The 20,164-nt window shown below is 43.0% G+C and overlaps 1 protein-coding gene across 2 annotated transcripts in view; it reads left to right on the top strand.

The window, feature by feature from the left end:
• LOC122929230 overlaps positions 1 to 20,164 on the top strand; it is a 231,062-nt gene that overhangs the window by 35,602 nt on the left and 175,296 nt on the right. For both annotated transcript variants that reach the window (XM_044282739.1, XM_044282738.1), the window contains exons 3-4: positions 11,928 to 12,269; positions 14,664 to 15,035. In XM_044282739.1, the coding sequence (XP_044138674.1) occupies positions 11,928 to 12,269; positions 14,664 to 15,035 (714 nt within the window). The remainder of the gene's footprint in view (positions 1 to 11,927; positions 12,270 to 14,663; positions 15,036 to 20,164) is intronic.

Raw genomic sequence — 20,164 nt, 5'->3', positions numbered from 1 at the left:
GTGTTGGCCCTTCTTTTTCAGGACCTCTGCAATTCGACTGGGCATGCTCTCAATCAACTTCTGGGCCAATTCCTGACTATAGCAACCCATTCTTTAATAATCACTTCTTGGAGTTTGTCAGAATTAGTGGGTTTTTGTTTGTCCACCCGCCTCTTGAGGATTGACCACAAGTTCTCAATGGGATTAAGATCTGGGGAGTTTCCAGGCCATGGACCCAAAATTTCAATGTATTGGTCCCCAAGCCACTTAGTTATCACTTTTGCCTTATGGCACGGTGCTCCATCGTGCTGGAAAATGCATTGTTCTTCACCAAACTGTTGTTGGATTGTTGGACGAAGTTGCTGTTGGAGGGTGTTTTGGTACCATTCTTTATTCATGGATGTGTTTTGGGGCAAAATTGTGAGTGAGCCCACTCCCTTGGATGAGAAGCAACCCCACACATGAATGGTCTCAGGATGCTTTACTGTTGGCATGACACAGGACTGATGGTAGCGCTCACCTTTTCTTCTCCAGACAAGCCATTTTCCTGATGCCCTAAACAATCAGAAAGAGGCTTCTTTGGAGAATATGACTTTGCCCCAGTCCTCAGCAGTCCATTCACCATATTTTCTGCAGAAGATCAATCTGTCCCTGATGTTTTTTTTTTTTTGAGAGAAGTGGCTTCTTTGCTGCCCTTCTTGACACCAGGCCATCTTCCAAAAGTCTTCACCTCACTGTGCGTGCAGATGCGCTCAAACCTGCCTGCTGCCATTCCTGAGCAAGCTCTGCACTGGTGGCACTCTGATCCCGCAGCTGAATCCTCTTTAGGAGACGATCCTGGCGCTTGCTGGACTTTCTTGGACGCCATGAATCCTTCTTAACAAGAATTGAACCTCTTTCCCTGAAGTTTCCCTAAATTGTTGATTGAGGTGCAATCTTAGTAGCCACAATATCCTTGCCTGTGAAGCCATTTTTATGCAACGCAATGGTGGCTGCACGCGTTTCTTTGCAGGTCACCATGGTTATCAATGGAAGAACAATGATTTCAAGCATCACCCTCCTTTTAACAACAGGTCAAGTCTGCCATTTTAACCCAATCAGCCTGACATAATGATCTCCAGCCTTGTGCTCATCAACATTCTCACCTGAGTTAACAAGACGATTACTGAAATGATCTCAGCAGGTCCTTTAATGACAGCAATGAAATGCAGTGGAAAGGTTTTTTTGGTATTAAGTTAATTTTCATGGCAAAGAAGGACTATGCAATTCATCTGATCACTCTTCATTACATTCTGGAGTATATGCAAATTGCTATTATAAAAACTTAAGCAGCAACTTTTCCAATATTTATGTAATTCTCAAAACTTTTGGCCACAACTGTACTGTTATGTCATAACGTAATAGTACGTCATGGTGATCAGGCGGAGACCGGAGAGGTGAGCTCGATCACTGTATGAGCGTGGCAATCCCTGGTAGCCGGACCCCTGCTGTATACACCAGCATCGCTGTAAAACTGCCGGTGGATTAACCCCTTCTATGCAGCGGTCCTCACTGACCACGACATAGAAGGGGTTTGTGTCGGGTGAGGGAGCACACTCGATGTGTCAGAAGGCAGCCCGATGCTGTGCAGAGGCTGCCCAATGCCTTGCACAGCATCGGGACCTGCCTTCTACGGGTGCCGAGGAGATCCAGCCTCAGGCCTGTCTCCTAGGCAACCTGTTCGCGTACTATTCACTTTAGTACATGAACAGGCAATGCATTACAATACAGATGCATTTTTTCTTTTCTTTTTTATTTGCAGTTTGTACTGGAGGTGTGGCTGACACCTCAGTCGTGCACTCCTGACTAGCTCGTCTGCCCCATAGGCTGATTTTAATTAGTGTGAGTATATAGCTTAGCCTGCTCTCCCTAATTCACTGGAAGCCATTTGGCACCAGGAGATTGCGTGTCCGTAATGACCGACTCTATAAATATATCACATGATTCACCGTGTCCGATAAACACCATAAAAATAAATAAATAACGACGGTGTAAAAAAAAGCAATTTTTGTCACCTTACAACACAAAAACTGCAACACCAAGCGATCAAAAAGGCGTATGTCCTATAAAATGATATTTAAAAAAGTCACCTCATCCCACCAAAAATTTGCCTCTACCTAAGACAATCGCCCAAAAAATAAAAAATAAACTCTAGCTCTCAGAACATGGAGACACTAAAACATAATTTTTTTCTTGGTTCAAAACTGCTATTATCGTGCTAAAGTTAAATAAATAAAAATATACATATTAGGTATTGCCACGTCCGTAAAAAACAGCTCTATAAAAATATCATATGATCTAACCCCTCAGGTGAACACCGTAAAAACAAAATTTTTGTCACCTTACATCACAAAAATTGCAACAGCAAGTGATCAAAAAGGTGTATGCCCCCCAAAACAGTACCAATAAAACCATCACCTCATCCCACAAAAAATGAGACCATATCTAAGGCTACTTTCACACTTGCGTTCAGAGCGGTTCCGTCTGAGACGGATCAGCTCATATAATGCAGACGGTGGCTCCGTTCAGTACGGATCCGTCTGCATTATAATGATAAAAAATTTCTAAGTGTGAAAGTAGCCTCAGACGGATCCGTCCATACTTTCAATGTAAAGTCAATGGGGGACGGATCCGTTTGAAGATTGAGCCATAGTGTGTCATCTTCAAACGGATCCGTCCCCATTGACTTACATTGTAAGTCTGGACGGATCCGGACGGATCCACACGCCTCCGCACGGCCAGGCGGACACCCGAACGCTGCAAGCAGCGTTCAGGTGTCCGCCTGCTGAGCGGAGCGGAGGCTGAACGCCGCCAGACTGATGCATTCTGAGCGGATCCGCATCCACTCAGAATGCATTAGGGCAGTACGGATGCGTTCGGGTCCGCTTGTGAGTAGTGTTGAGCGCGAATATTCGAATTGCGAATTTTTTTCTCGAATATCGCAATTTCGAGATTTCGCGAATATTTAGAATATCCTTCTATATATTCGCGAATTCGAATATTCGTTTTTTTTTATTATTATATTTTTTTCTTTCCCACTTCTCTAAAGTTGTTCTTACCTGTCCTTTGGATTCCTGGCTTCCTGGCTGCTCCAGTCAGTGGCGTTTTCAACTTACTGCTATATTCCATATTAGCTAAATTACAATCTAATCTATATGTGTATTTTACGAAATTTCGCAAATTGCGATGCGAGTAATATAATACGAAATAATCGCATGAAGATTTCAACTTAGCACTGCTATATTCCATATTCTAGCCTAATATGGAATATAGCTGTGCTAAGTTAGCACTGCTCTATTCCACACTAGGCTAGAATATGGAATATAGCAGTGCTAAGTTGAAATCTTCATGCGATTATTTCGTATTATATTACTCGCATCGCAATTTCGACTTTTGCAAATGTTCTTAATATTGCTCTAACTTCGTCTCTTAGAATATTACGAATATTCTAAAAGACGAAGTTAGAGCAATATTACGAAATTTCGTAAAATACACATATAGATTGTAATTTAGCTAATATAGTGCTATAATCCCTTTTTTTCCCTCTCATTTTTTTTTGCCTCTTCTGAACTTAAGTTTTGTAAAATATGTACACTATTAAAAAATATTACTATAGCAGTATATTAGCTTAAATACAATCTATGTGTATTTTACGAAATTTCGTAATATTGCTCTAACTTCGTCTTTTAGAAATTTCGTAATATTGATCTAACTTCGTCTTTTAGAATATTCGTAATATTCTAAGAGACGAAGTTAGAGCAATATTAAGAACATTTGCAAAAGTCGAAATTGCGATGCGAGTAATGTAATACGAAATAATCGCATGAAGATTTCAACTTAGCACTGCTATATTCCATATTCTAGCCTAGTGTGGAATAGAGCAGTGCTAACTTAGCACAGCTATATTCCATATTAGGCTAGAATATGGAATATAGCAGTGCTAAGTTGAAATCTTCATGCGATTATTTCGTATTATATTACTCGCATCGCAATTTCGGCTTTTGAAAATGTTCTTAATATTGCTCTAACTTCGTCTCTTAGAATATTACGAATATTCTAAAAGACGAAGTTAGAGCAATATTACGAAATTTCGTAAAATACACATAGATTGTATTTAAGCTAATATACTGCTATAGTAATATTTTTTAATAGTGTACATATTTTACAAAACTTAAGTTCAGAAGAGGCAAAAAAAAATTAGAGGAAAAAAAAGGGATTATAGCACTATATTAGCTAAATTACAATCTATATGTGTATTTTACGAAATTTCGTAATATTGCTCTAACTTCGTCTTTTAGAATATTCGTAATATTCTAAGAGACGAAGTTAGAGCAAATCACGAAATTTCGTAAAATACACATATTAGCCTAGCCATAGTCAATTAGCATAGGAATGTTGCCTTATACTATCAAGATAAATAATCGCAATACGCGGAAAAAAAAAATTCGGATATTATTCGCGATAATTGAAATAATTACGAATATTCGATTTCGACGAATATAACACGAATATTCATTCGAATATTCGCGAAATATCGCGAAATCGAATATGGCACCTCCCGCTCATCACTACTTGTGAGCCCCTTCAAACGGAGCTCACAAGCGGACACCCGAACGCTAGTGTGAAAGTAGCCTAAGATATTCGGTCAAAAAATAAAAAAGCTATCACTCTCAGACAATGGAAACACTAAAATGTTATTATTTTTTGCTTCTAAACTGCTATTATTGTGCTAAAGTGAAATAAATAAAAAAAAGTGTACATATTAGGTATCTCCACGTCCGTAATAACCTGCTCTATAAAAATATCACATGACCTAACCCCTCAACCCCTCAGATGAACACCGTAAAAAATAAATAAATAAAAAGATTTTAAAAAAAGCCATTTTTGTCACCTTGTATCACAAAAATTGCAACACCAAGCAATCAAAAAGGCATATACCCCCAAACCATCACCTCATCCGCAAAAATTGAGTCCTTACCTAAGACAATTGGTCAAAACATAGAAAAGCTATGGCTCTCAGACTATGGATACACTAAAATATCATTATTTCGGTTTCAAAAATGCTATTATTTTGTAAAACTTAAATAAATAATAAAAAATAGACCTATTAGGTATTTCCACGTCCATAATGATCTGCTCTATAAAAATATCACATGACCTAATCCCTTAGGTAAACGCTGTAAAAATAAATAAATAAAAACTGTTCCAAAACAACCAATGTTTTTGTCACCTTGCCCCATAAAGTGTAATAATGAATGATCAAAAAAAACATATGTACCCAAAAATGGTACCAATAAAAACGGCAAAAAACGAGCCAATGCACAAGATGATCGGCAGAAAAAAATAAAATAAATAGGGCATTCAGAAAATGTAGATTCAAAAAACAAATTTTTGTTTTAAAAAATGCTTTATTATGTAAAACTGAAACAAACATCATAGAAAGTAGACATATTTGCTATAATTGCGTTCGTAACAACCAGCTCTATAAAAATAGCACATTGTATAAACTGTCAGATGAATGTTGTTAAAACTAAAAATATATAAATAATAAAAATGGTGCCAAAACATCAATTTTTTGTTACCTTCCCTCACAAAAAACATAATATAGAGCAATTAAAAATCATATGTACCCTAAAATAGTACCAATAAAACTGGCACCTTATCCCGTAGTTTCCAAAATGTGGTCATTTATACTGTAGGGGTGCATCAGGGGGGCTTCAAATGGGACATGGCATCTAAAAACCAGTTCAGCTAAATCTGCCTTCCAAAAACCATATGGTGTTCTTTTCCTACTGTGCCCTGCCGTGTGGTCATACAGCAGTTTACAACCACATGTGGGGTGTTTCTGTAAACCGCAGAATCAGGGTAATACATTTTGAGTTTTGTTTGGCTGTTAACCCTTGCTTTGCTACTGGAAAACATTGATTAAAATGTAAAATCTGCCAAAAAAGTGAAATTCTGAAATTTCATCTCCATTTTCCATTAATTCTTGTGGAACACCTAAACGGTTAAGAAAGTTTGTAAAATCAGTTTTAAATACCTTGAGGGGTGTAGTTTCTATAATGGGGTATTTTTGGGGTGGTTTTTATTATGTTAACCTCACAAAGTGACTTCAGACCAGAACTGGTCCTTAAAAAGTGGGTTTTGGAAATTTTCTGAAAAATTTCAAGATTTGCTTCCAAACTTCTAAGCCTTCTAACCAAAAAATAAAATGTTGTTTTCAAAATGATCCAAACATGAAGTAGACATATGGGAAATGTAAAGTAAAAACTATTATATGAGGTATCACTATCTATTATAAAAGTAGAGAAATTGAAATTTGAAAATTTGGGAATTTTCTAATAGTTTGGTAAATTTTGAATTTTTTTACAAATAACGGTGAAATATATTGACTCAAATTTATGACTATCATGAAGTACAATGCGTCATGAGAAAACTATTTTAGAATGGCTTGGATAAGTAAAAGTGTTCCAAAGTTATTACCACATAAAGTTACACATGTCAGATTTGCAAAAAATGGCCCAGGCAGAAGACCGAAAACTGGCCTGGGGTAGAAGGGGTTAAAAATATATTTGCTTCTGTGTTACTTAATATCCTTTAGTTTATCTTGTTTTTCTATAGTCCCACTTATTATAAAAAAAACATGCCAACAAGAAACAATGTCTCCTTGATCCTTCACTTAGTTTATAGTGCCCCTTATCAAAATAAAATGTTCATTAAAAAAATGAAACATATTAGATTGTGTTTGTTGTGATGTATTTACATTACCACCTCGATGTCTTCAGCGGGAACAACTTATAAGGGAGCTACTTTACACATACACCAAGTGTTGTAGCCGCCTCGATGTCTTCATCGGGATCAGACTTGTACAGGAGCTGCTCCACACATGCACCGAGCGCTGTAGCAGCGATGGTTCTTTTCCAGACTTAACGTCCCACATGTTTGGCAGTATTGGCTGTCTCTTAATACCACTGATGAAGGAGATCTTCTAAAGAATCTAATATCGAGATGTGCAGCCACAGATGGAATCTAAATAAAAAGAGGAGACTGCTTAACTAAAGAAAAAAGAGAAGAAATACTGATACTACTCAATTGAAATGAACTCTCAATGATTTTAGAGTCAGCAGCGATCCAGAAATCCAGCAGATAGGCAATACTACCAAACACATGGGACGCCACCTGGGATGCCAAGTCTGGAAAATAACCATTGCGGCTACAGTGCTCGGTGTATGTGTGACGTATACAGGTATACTCTTTTTTAGAGGCTTTTTGGGTAATCCTTTGTAACAGAGCACCTTAATCCAGAAATCACAACAGGTGAGCCACCATATACATTTGACTACATAGGATGTCTCAATAGTAGTTCAGTTTATCCTCCCTCTCAGTAGATGGAAGAAAGGCCTCCATTTTGGACTGGTAGCGAGGGTCTAAAATGATGGAGAGCCAGTAGTCATCCCTCTGCCGAATTGTGACAATTCGTCTGTCACTGCGCAAGCAACCGAGCATGCATAGGCCCTTTTGTGCAAGGGACTTCATGCCTCCATCTCCACTGCATACTGCCACAGTGTGTAGTGTCATCTATCTGGTCACCTGTGCAGAAAAACCACCCATTTATGTATACATTGCTTGTGCGTGAATATCCTCCTCCTCTAGTTCAGCCTTCACATGGCTCATGTGGCCGTGAGATGTAGGTGCCACATCTCCTGTCCCCTGGCCTGCCAAATTTAGCAGCATCTGTTCCATGACATGAAGCAGTGGAATGATGTTGTTCATCCCGTAGTCTTGGCGACTGACAAATTAAGTGGCCTCCTCAAAGGGCCTGAGCAAACAGCAGGTGTCATGCTTGATCTGCCACTGGCTAATGTCAAAGTTACACAGGGGTGTGCTCCAGTTTGCCTGCATCATCAATAAATTGTTTATTGCCTTCCTCTGCTCATATAGTTGGTCCAACATGTGGAGGGTGGAGTTTCAATGGGTGGAAACGTCACATATGAGGCGATGTTAGGGAATGCCATTCTGCCTTTGCATGCACAGTTTCCTGGCTATTTTCAGGATGTCTTGCAGATGGGTGGAAGACTTAAGGAACTGCTTTACAACCAGATTTAACACATGCACCATGCAGGACGCATGGTTCAGCCCTCCTTGATGCAGCACCGACACAATGTTCTTCCCGTTGTCTGTGACCATGGGTCCGATTTTCAGTTGGCGAGGAGACAGCCAGGATTCAATTTCTTGATGGAGAATGTGGATGCGCATCCAGAGAAAAACACTCATCATATGGATCAATATCCCCTGATAAAGGTCATTTTTGACCGAAACATTGGGACTTCTCTTTAGGCCCCATGTATTGTTACATACTCTGGATGAAAATTAAACACAAAATTATGTTGATGTAATTGCACAAATATGTATTAAAGCATCGTTTGAAAAATAATCTTTTGGTTACTGAACTAGACCTGAACTTGACCTCTAACCCCATAGAAGTCAATCAGGACCCGAACTTTGGTGCTTCAAAATGGCTATAAAATAGTCATAGTATAAGCTGCAAAAGGAACCAAAGTGTGCATAAGATTGCTCTACAAACAAATGTGGATAGGGAAATGACTTAAAATAATATAGAATAGAAAAAATAAACCAGGAGGAGGAGGTCCAAGTGGTGGAGGAGGTGGAGGAGGCTGTGGACATGGCGGTGTAGGTGGAAGAGGCAGAGGAGGAGGAGCTAGTCAAAACTATTTTGTGGGTATTTTATCTCTTCATTTCTTTTTTTTCTTTGGGGAGGCACCAAAACATTGGAAAATGGCAAACAGAACAAACAAACTAAAGTATAACAATGGCTGGTGCGGCCGGAATACCTCTCTAATCTACTCAATGTACGGACAAGTAGCCCCTCATGTTTTGCGGTAGCGAATCAATTTAACTTGAAATAGTATCAGAAAAATCTTATTTACCTCATCCTTGCTCACGACGGGCCGCCGGCCGCTATCTTGATTAAAGATCCCGGCCGAAATCTGTGCGTGTTGTCTATGACATCACCACGCCAGCTGGCATGATGAAGTTGTCTCGCGAGCAAATTAATCAGGTAAGTATTTTTTTTTTTTATATTCAACACCAGATTAATGCTGATTTGCCGCTCCATGTCATTGCACCCACTACTTGCAAAGAAATGCACTTTGTGACTAATTACTTCGGCGAAGCAGCCAAATCAAATTTTCTAAAACTTCACTTATCTCTAGTAGGCACTGCAGCATGTGCTCTCTTATGTGTGCCAGGCTGCCCAGAGGCAATGACCAGCTGTCTTCGGTGGGAGGTGTATTGTCTGAGTCCTCTGAATCCCCCAAGCCCTGCTCCATTGATGTCCATGAACTGATTTGGGTGCCACCCTGCTATAAATACGGTTCCTCCTCCCTATCCTCCAAAACTGTGCCCTGGCTGGAAAGTTGGGTACCTGGCCGCTGTTGGTGCAGGAACCTACCCCCCAAGCCACCTGTTGACAACTGGCCTGATAACTATATGAATGATCTGTGCTCCTCCTTCTCTTCCTACTGTGCCACCACCTCATCCATCATTGCCTTAAGTGTTTTTTCAAGGAGACATAGAAGTGAGATAGTAACGCTGATGACAGTGTCATCCGCTCTGGCCATGTTGGTGCAGTATTCGAAACAGCTCAACACGGCACACATGGAGGGAAGTGGTGCTGTTCCGCAGAGAGACTCACCTGTGCATGCTGCAGATTAAACTCCACTATCGCCTGCTGCTGCTAGTACAGTCTTTCCAGCATGTACAAGGTGGAGTTCCACCTTGTGGGTATATCGCATATGAGGCGGTGAGCGGGAAGTTAGAAGTTATGCTGCAGGGCAGACAGGAGAGCAGCAGCAAGGTGAGAACGCCGAAAGCGCACAGAAGGCCCACACTTTCTGCAGCATCTCTGACATATCGGGGTAATACTTCAGGAACCTCTGCACCACCAAATTCATCACATGCACCAGGCAAGGGATGTGTGTCAAACTGGCTAAGCCCAGAGCTGCTATGAGCAGGAGAAGCCTTATATCTTTCGTGGTTTTTCAGGTGTCTACTCCACTGCAGCTCGTGCTTTGCATTTAGATGCCTGATCATGCAGGTGGTTCTCAGGTTTAGAACATTTATGCCTTGCTTCAGGCTCTGCCTGCACAGCATGCTAACCACCTGTGCCTTGTCGTCAGCACATTGCCTGAAGAACTGCTATGATAGGGAACTATTTTCACCTGGCTTTGTTGTGCTCAGTCCCTCAGCGTGGTGGGCAGGAGTACTGGCTAGGGGCCAGCTGCTGTGGTTTTGCACGCTGCTCCCTCTTTTGCTGTGCAGCTGGCGCTGCATGACCACCACCTCTTCCTCCAAACTGCACGTCACTCGGATGACCTTCATTCCATGTGGGTTCTAGGATCTCATCATCCTCCACTTCATCTTCCACCCACTCCTTACCCCTGCCCTCCTTGCTGGTCTGCACACTGCAGAAAGCTGCAGCAGTAGGCACCTGTGTCTTGTAATCATCATCATCACAGATGTGCTGCGGTGGTCCTCCCACATCATCATCCTCAAATATAAGTGGTTGGGTATCAGTGCATTCAATCTCTTCCACTTCTGGGGCAGGGCTAGGTGGGTAGCCCACGGAAACCCCACCAGCAGAGTTATCAAAAAGCATAAGTGACTGCTGCATGACTTGGGGCTCAGCAGAGGTTGAGGCAGAAGACAAATGCCCGTGGGACATTGGTGCCAACTCTGCACTTTCAGCACGGGACCGGGTGGAAGACAATGTGAAGGAACTGGAGGCACTATCAGCCACCCAATCTACTATCGCCTCTACTTGTTCTGGCCTCACCATTCTTAGAGTGGTATTGGGGCCTACAAAATGACACAGAACGTCCTGTCGGCTGCATGCACCAGAGGAAGGTGTTTCATTTGGGCGTGTAGCTGGCACAGATTAACAATGTCATCTCCTTACAGCAGGAGCTCCGCCAGCACCAATATTAGCAGCACCACGGCCAGAGCATTAAATAAGGTACTTATTTAATGCTCTCCTCATTCTTTGAGGTCACGCACAAAATTGACAGACGAACAATTGTATTTGTGTGTCAGGGGTGCAAATGAGGTGTGGCCAAAAAATGTCACCCACAGAATTAACAGACAGATTAACAGCCTAAGGCTACTTTCACACTCGCGTTTTGTGCGGATCCGTCATGGACGGATCCATTCAGATAATACAACCGTCTGCATCCGTTCAGAATGTATCTATTTGTATTATCTTTAGATTCTTTAACATAGCCAAGACTGATCCATCTTGAACACCATTGAAAGTCAATGGAGGACGGATCCGTTTTCTATAGTGCCAGATTGTGTCATAGAAAACGGATCCGTCCCCATTGACTTACATTGTGTGCCAGGACGGATCCATTTGGCTCACTTTCATCAGACGGACACCAAAACGCTGCAAGTAGCGTTTTGGTGTCCGTCTCCAAAGCGGAATGGAGACTAAACTGATGCAAACTGATCCGTTTTGGACCAATGGATCTCACAAATGGAAAGCCAAAACTCCAGTGTGAAAGTAGACTAACATTGTCCCCCACTACATCAGCGTCCTGTCCCTACACTAGTTATAGCAGAATGGCTGCGAAACATGTGATCAGGCATTTATACAGGCTGGGTGACGTGCTGCACCGGCCAATCACAGCCATGCCAATACTAGGCATGACTGTGATGGCTGTGCCCACAGCTTAAAAGCTTGTTGATTGGCTGCACTGCAGCCTTTCAACAAGCTTTATTCTGCATATGAACACCAAACCCGAACACGGACTTCTGCGGGTTCCCTCATTCATATTGTCAAGGCTTTGTTACTACTAAATTAATTCCTATGTTTTGATGGTCTCTGTTTATAGGTGGAAAGTGGTTGTCTCAGGTGGAGGAACTGATCGCTGTAGAAGGAGAAGAGCTGATCATCCCCTGTCATCACCCGTTGAAGACCCTGAGGGAAGCTCTGCAAGTGACCTGGTATAGAGGATACAAAGAACTGTGTGATGGTATTAAAAATGAGATTTATAAATGGGACCAAAAACCCACTATCGGTGCAGATAAATTCTCACTGGTGAACATCTCTGAAGACTTTTCTCTGCGTATACACCGTGTACAGAGTAATGGACCACCCCAGTATTGTTGCCGTGTGACCACCAGTGATGGACAAGAAATAAAGAGCCGAATTAGTACAGAACTGATCATCGCAGGTAAAGAACTATTCCTTGTTGTAAAAAGAGAATGTAACGAGCATCATTATCAACCAAGGACAACATCTGTAAAGAATTTGTATGTTCTCCCCATGTGTGCATGGATTTGCGGAATTTTGATCTTTCTTGAGCCCCAGTGGGTGTAGGAAACTATGTGCGTGCACAGCTCTGTGGAATATACAGTAAGCAGTATAAAATAAAATGATAATACTAAATAAACATAATGGGTAGGTATGCTTCATAAATATGATACTAAAGAATTAGTGCAAAGGTTTTCTAGGAATACTTGCTAGAATAGCATATTTTTAAAGAGGTCAAATCCCTGAATCCAATTCTTCCATTCACTCAGCTATAGAATTAAAGGTGTTGTCCGAGTTTTGAAAAAATAAAAATAAAAATTGCACTGTAAAACTGATGGTCAGCAAAACATACAATACATAAGCTAAGCAAGTTTTAGGCAAAAATAATTCTTGTGTCCCAGCTGCACCATGGACTCCACCCAATGACCACCCAAATATCTTCCCAATTTGTTGGCCAAGAGAATATTGTCCAACTGATTTTACAATGTGCCCTTCCTTAGGGATGAGCAAATCGACTTTGCATAAAACATTGTTCTAATACTGTACAGCGCAGGAGCTCTGTACAGTATTAGAATGTATTGGCTCACATGACTTCATAAATTGATTTGTACTATAAAAAAACTTTTCCCGAACTGGAGTTTGGTTCAAAGTGGTACCTTGGAACCGAACCCAAGATCGGGAAATGTTTCTTTACAGTACAAATTAATATATGAAGTTATTGCACGAAGTCTTGCGAGACTTCGCAAAGCAATAACTTCGGCTTATGTGAGCCAATACATTCTAATACGGATGTTTCATCTGAAGTCGATTCGCTCATTCCTAGACACAATGACCAAATCGCTTCTGACCATACTGATATCACTCAATGGGTGAATCTCACTAAATAATATCAGTATATGCTATATCATATTTGTGTGGTCTTGGACTGAGGCTCTGGCTGGGAACCATATTTTCCTGTAATACTATTTCCTCATTTTCCTAGTTTTCTTCTGGCCTTTGATTACCTGCAATAACAACAATCTCTGAGGTTTTCCTCATGAATATTTGTGCCCCTCCGCCTGCTCTGCAAAGTGAATGAATAAAAGTGCTGCCCTGAGTGACATGTCTGACTGCTAGAATACTCAGCAGCATGTTGTATTTGTAGGACTACAAATCCCAGCTGTACAATGACACTGCTGATACACACAGGATCTTCCCCCTACCTGTTCTTGTGCAATGCTCTGTAGAACGCTTCCAGTCTGTCAGCTCTGTGTCTGCAGGTTGAGAAGGGAAGATCCTGAACATTTGTCTCTTCACTGCCTGCAGCTGCTCAGCAAAGCCTACAGCCCTGAGTCTGTGCTGCTGATGGTAGAAGTGGTTAATTTTCCTGAAAAATCCAGTGGAAGGGTGACACAGGGCAGACAGGAGCAGCAGCTGGCAGTGTAGGGGGTGACCAGCACAGTGACATCTGGTGCGCAGACACAGAGCTGCTCCTCAGGCTTGTGCTTGAAACATAATCAGAGCAGGGAGAGAAGCTGGCATCATAGGTCAGTGAAATCTGAGAAAGGGGCAGATGAAGTAAGTGCATTGTAAACTCCTTACAAGTGATTAGTTAGAAACATACAAATAACAAAAAATAACAGCCCCTTTAATTATAAAATGTTGTGTGTTCTTTCTAGTTTTGTATGTTTTTTTGCAAATTCACATGTGTCAAATGCCCTCACAATATTTTCAGATACAGACTCCTGTTGAGCACCACATTTTTGATCTTGGGTGGTGCCTCTCTACAGTTCTGTGTCCCCTCAAAGCAATATGTCAGCCCTGTATAGTATGTACTTAAATCTGAGGTAAATACATTTAGAGTATGGATCCATAGAACATAGTAAATTCTGGATTACAGATGAGCAAATCGATTCTAAAGTTTGAGCAAATCTAAATCTAATTATTGAATGTTACAATTTTCCCAAAACATTTGGGTTCTAGAGAATCAAAACATTAGGGTTTTGTTTCAGATGAATCACTAAAAATGGCAGGCACCATTTTAAAGGTTAGAAGACAGAGAAGAAGGTATCTGCCACCAAAAGGAGATAATTTTTGGACTGTTTTATAAGCTCCAAAGAGTGAACACATGTGTCGCCTCTCGCTTCTTCAGATAAACTCACCTACTGAACTAGGGGCGAACCTAAACTAATCACCCAGTCTCCTAAAAGGGCAGTGTCAGGATGGTTAACCCCGAATTATCTATGCAAAACTATGCAGATAGAATGCAATTTTTTTTATCAGAACGTTAAATAACATTTAAATAACAAGAACCAACTTTTTTGTGTTCTTCTAGGTCCATCCTCATCCTCCTCGTCAACATTCACTGTAACCCAGCCATATAACATCACAGGTCATATAGGACAGTCTGTGAACATAAGCTACTTCTATAGCCAATATATGGAGAGTGATGTCCTGGGGGTTGATATTTACTGGAGAGTGGGCAGCACAAGCGGACCTTACGTCTACCACCCCTACAAGAAGATGATTCATCCTGATTATAGAGGAAGAACAGAAATACAAGATGAAGCAGGTTTGCAGATACGGGGGCTGCAGATGTCAGACGACTCCATGTATTACTGCTTTGTGATGATCAGACTGTGTACTGGAAACAGCCAATATAAAAAACTAGCTCAGTATGGAGAAGGGACACGACTAATTGTGACAGGTAAAAAAATAACATTGTGAACCCTATGCACAGCTTCCAGAATGACAGATAGATGTAAACACTACTAGAAATTAGAAAATTGAAGTTGACAAAGTGGAATTCAATCCGAATTTCAGGAAAAATTTGATTTGTCATGAAGTCAAATTTCCTTGTGCTTGGTGGTAACGAATCATATTTTTTTCTAAAATTGCTGATTCACATGTTAGAATGAGTAAGTAAGAAGCCCGGGTACGAGGAATCACCCATAATGCCATGCAGACAGCCAATCAGCAGATAGCCAGCCCCTATGATGTCACAGGCCTATAAAAAGTATCCTCCTGCCCGGTCTTTGCCATTTTACAGTGAACTTGGTGCAGGGAGAGACATTACAGGCACTCGGGACAGTGTTTATGAAAGACTTTATTCACCAAACATTACTATTGGGCAGTTCAGGGATAGAGATGTCCCGAACTATTCGCCGGCGAACATAGCTTGTTCGCGTTCGACGCGGCGGGCGAACATATGCGATGTTCGGTCCACCCCCTATACATCATCATTGAATAAACTTTTACCCTGTACCTCACAGTCAGCAGACACATTCCAGCCAATCAGCAGCAGACCCTCCCTCCCAGACCCTCCCACCTCCAGGACAGCATCCATTTTAGATTAATTCGGAAGCTGCATTCTTAGTGAGAGGAGGGACAGTGCAGCTGCTGCTGATTTAATAGGGAAATCGATAGCTAGGCCAGTGTATTCAGTGTCCACTACAGTCCTGAAAGACTCATCTGATCTCTGCTGTAAGGACAGCACCCCAAAAAGAGCTTTTTAGGGCTAGAACATCAGTCTGTTTTTTTTTTGTGTAATCAAATTGCAGTTGCCTGCCAGCCAGCGTGTGTGTCAGGCTCACAGCCCTGCAAGTGCATAGTGTCACCAGCGCAACTCATATCTGGTGTCACATTCGATTACATTTAAAGAAAAACAACAATTTTGACTGTAAATAACTAGCAGTCAGTTACACACACGTGTTTGTGTGTTTAAGGCCCAGCTGCAAGTCCATAGTGTCACTTCAGCGCAACTCATATCTGGTGTCACAGTAGCTTGCACGCATAGTACAACTTAACTAATCTAAAAAAAATGACAGGCAGAGGCAGGCCACCCCGCAGGGGCCATCGTGGTCGTGGTGCTGTGATTCCCTTTGGCCCTAGACTAATGCCCAGTGTTCAGAGGCCACGTACCCTGAACTCTAAAAGTTCTGAGGACATAGTTGACTGGCTAACACAGGACACCCAATCTTCTACAGCTTCTGCTCGGAACCTTGACGCACCATCCTCCTCCAGCTCAGCTTCGGGCACCTCTCAAGTTACCACTCGCCCGCCCGCCGCCACCACCAACACTAGCACCACAGCTGCTTAACTTGATCTGTCAGAGGAGTTATTTACACATCAGTTGGAAGAAATTAGTGATGCGCAACCATTATTGCCAGAGGATGTTGTCACGGATGATCCGCGAGAATATTGAACTGTCCTCCCAATATTATCAATATTACTCTGCCTTATTGAACAGTGGGTCTATTAAACAGTAATTATTTCCCTAGGCCCCAGAACCTACAATTTGATTATTCAGAGCGTCTCCTTCTGTCCTTCTGTTGTACCCAGAGAACAACATAGTCCTTTTGTTCAAGTCAGTCAATAGATGCCCAGCAGATAACGCAATTACAGCTGGCTTCCTCAGGTTGACAAAAGAACTTCCCTTCCTGAGGAGATATCACAGCTAGGTGTGAAGACTGCACCTGGGGGGGGGAGTCATTTGGTGTCGCTGCTATACGGGTCTGTAAGCTAGCTTGCCGCAGACAGGCCGGCACCAAGGTTTCCCAGACTGCAACATGAATCTGAGATATGATTTTTACCTTTTTAAGAGAGCCCATGCATCTTACGGACATAAAAATTACATCATCGTGTCACTCAGAATTCACTGGACGTTTACATAGGACAAACATAACTCTAAGATGTGCCCAGGTAAAGTTATGGTGTTACCCCATCATAGAACCAGTTATAATAGTAATATTTGGTATCCCTGAACTCCATATTTTGTGGGGAATGTGAATATGTGCTTGTTACTTGTGTACAGCGGAGACATCCCACGATATGGCACATGCCATATTTCAGAACTGACATTCACCTCAGGAATACAGCCTGCCCAGCAGGCGGACTCTCAATTCCCCGCCTTGATTCTGGGAGCCTTTATAACAAAGGCCTAGAATCTGCTAAAGGAGTTCTCCACTTTTAACAACACCTAAAGAGGGCCTCAGCCAGAGAACCTGTGGGCTGTAGGCATATTACACTGGACAAAGGCTTCTTGGACTTTACCCCTGCAACGGACTATTTCACCAACAGACATCTTTTCTGCGGAAACTAAGTATTTTCTTTCTTTTCTCTCTTTTTGTTTATTGGACTATACTTTCCTTGATTATTGTGTTAATAATTACTGTGCATCGTGATAATTTGTATTGTATATAGATATATAATAAATGACCTCCAAGTCATTTCTCTAGCCATATGCCTGTTTTCAAACACTGCAAAAACTTACCCTAGCCTCTCCGAAGGGAAAGCTACTCGGTTGTGTTATCTAGATAGTGGGGTCCTTGCTCCCATAAATTGCAAGGTGGTGGCAGTTAAACTACCCTGTGTGTAGTTCCGGTCCCGTTCGTCGCACGCTTACTTGCGGTCGGTCGGCGGTCCACTCCCTGCGCTTTCAGCCTATCGACTGTACGGACTCAAGTTAGACTGTCGGTGTGCTGAAAGTGGCTGGGAGGCCTGTTTGCGGATTGACCACTAGGGGCGCTGTGACGGTTTCGTGACCTATTGTGGCCGCGGCGGTCGCAGTTCGTCACAGATGTAGATAACAGGGATATGTCTCAGTCAGGCAGCATTACACACATGGACGTACCGTGTGATGATGATGATGATGTTGTACCCGCTGCTGCTTCCTTTGCTGAGGTGTCAGATACAAGTGAAGCAGTTGATGATGACGATGTGTCTGTGGATATTACGTGGGTGCCCGCTCGAAGAGAAGAAGAACAGGGGGATAGTTCAGATGGGGAGACAGAGAGGAGGAGGAGACGAGTTGGAAGCAGGGGGAGGTCGTCGCAAGGAGCTAGTGGCACAGTCAGACAGCATGTATCGGCACCCGGGGTCAGCCAGACAGCACACCAATCAACGCATGCTGTTGCCACCACCAGATGGCGTCATTGCAAAGCTCAGCAGTGTGGCATTTTTGTTGTGTGTCTGCCTCTGATAACAGCGATGCCATTTGCAACCTGTGCCAAAAGAAACTGAGTCATGGGAAGTCCAACACCCACCTAGGTACAACTGCTTTGCAAAGGCACATGATCTCACATAATAAACGCCTATGGGATCAACACATGAGTAAAAGCAGCACACAAACTCGAAGCCACCATCCTCCTCCTGGTCCAGCATCTTCAGCCACGTCAACCACTGCTGTCCTCCTTGCCCCCTCTCAACCAATCGCCAATCCGCCTCTCGCCTTGAGCAGTTCCTGCTCATCTGCCCACAGTCAGGTGTCTGTTAAGGACATGTTTGAGCGTAAGAAGCCAATGTCACAAAGTCACCCCCTTGCCCGGCGTCTGACAACTGGCTTGTCTGAACTCTTAGCCTGCCAGCTTTTACCATACAAGCTGGTGGAGTCTGAGGCCTTCAAAAAATTTGTAGCTATTGGGACACCGCAGTGGAAGGTACCCGGGCGAAATTTCTTTTCACAAAAGGCAATCCCCAACCTGTACTCTATTGTGCAAAAGGAAGTCATGGCATGTCTGGCACACAGTGTTGGAGCAAGGGTCCATCTGACCACTGATACCTGGTCTGCAAAGCACGGTCAGAGCAGGTATATCACCTACACTGCGCATAAGGTAAACCTGCTCATGGCTGCCAAGCATAGAATGCGTGGCTCTGCAGAGGAGTTGGTGACACCTCCACGACTTGCAGGCAGGCCTGCTGCCACCTCCTCTACTCCTCCTACTCCATCCTCTTCCATAACCTCCTCGGCTGAGTCCTCTTCTGCTGCTGCATCTTGCTCCACATAAACGGCACCCCCCAGCTCCCCAGGGGCTATTCCACATCCCGGATACAACAGTGTCACGCCGTCTTGGGGTTGACTTGCCTGAAAGCAGAGTGTCACACCGGACCAGCACTCCTGTCCGCCCTGAACACTCAGGTGGATCAGTGGCTGACTCCGCACCAACTGGAGACCGGCAAAGTGGTGTGTGACAACGGAAGCAATTTGTTGGCGGCATTGAATTTGGGCAAGTTGACACATGTGCCGTGCATGACACATGTGTGTAATCTGATCGTACAACGCTTTGTGCATAAGTACCCAGGCTTACAGGATGTTCTCAAGCAGGCTAGGAAGGTGTGTGGCCATTTCAGGTGTTCCTACACGGCCATGGCGCACTTTTCAGACATTCAGCACCAAAACAACATGCCAGTGAGTCGCTTGATTTGCGACAGCCCGACACATTGGAATTCAACACTCCTAATGTTCGACCACCTGCTCCAACAAGAAAAAGCAGTCAACGAGGATTTGTATGACCGGGGTACTAGGACAACCTCTGCGGAGCTGGGAATTTTTTTGACACGTTACTGGACGCTCATGCGCAATGCCTGTAGGCTCATGCGTCCTTTTGAGGAGGTGACAAACCTAGTCAGTCGCACCGAAGGCACCATCAGCGACATCATCCCATTTGTTTTCTTCCTGGAGCGTGCCCTGCGAAGAGTGCTGGATCAGGCCGTAGATGAGCGTGAAGAGGAAGAGTTGTAGTCACCATCATCACCACCAGAAACAGCCTTCTCAGCATCGCTTGCTGGACCTGCGGCAACGCTGAAAGAGGAGTCTGAGGAAGAGGAGTCAGAGGAGGAATGTGGCTTTGAGGAGGAGGACGACCAACCACAGCAGGCATCACAGGGTGCTCGTTGTCACCTATCTGGTACCCATGGTGTTGTACGTGGCTGGGGGGAAGAACAGACCTTCAGTGAGATCAGGGAGGACAAGGAATGTGACATGAGGAGCTAATGGGGTGCAAATGGGGTCTTTCATGCTGTCGTGCCTGTTGAGGGACCCTCGTATAAAAAGGCTGA

Source organism: Bufo gargarizans, chromosome 2 (assembly GCF_014858855.1).
Source record: "Bufo gargarizans isolate SCDJY-AF-19 chromosome 2, ASM1485885v1, whole genome shotgun sequence".
Taxonomy (NCBI): Eukaryota; Metazoa; Chordata; class Amphibia; order Anura; family Bufonidae; genus Bufo; species Bufo gargarizans.
This window is presented reverse-complemented; position numbering and strand designations above follow the sequence as displayed.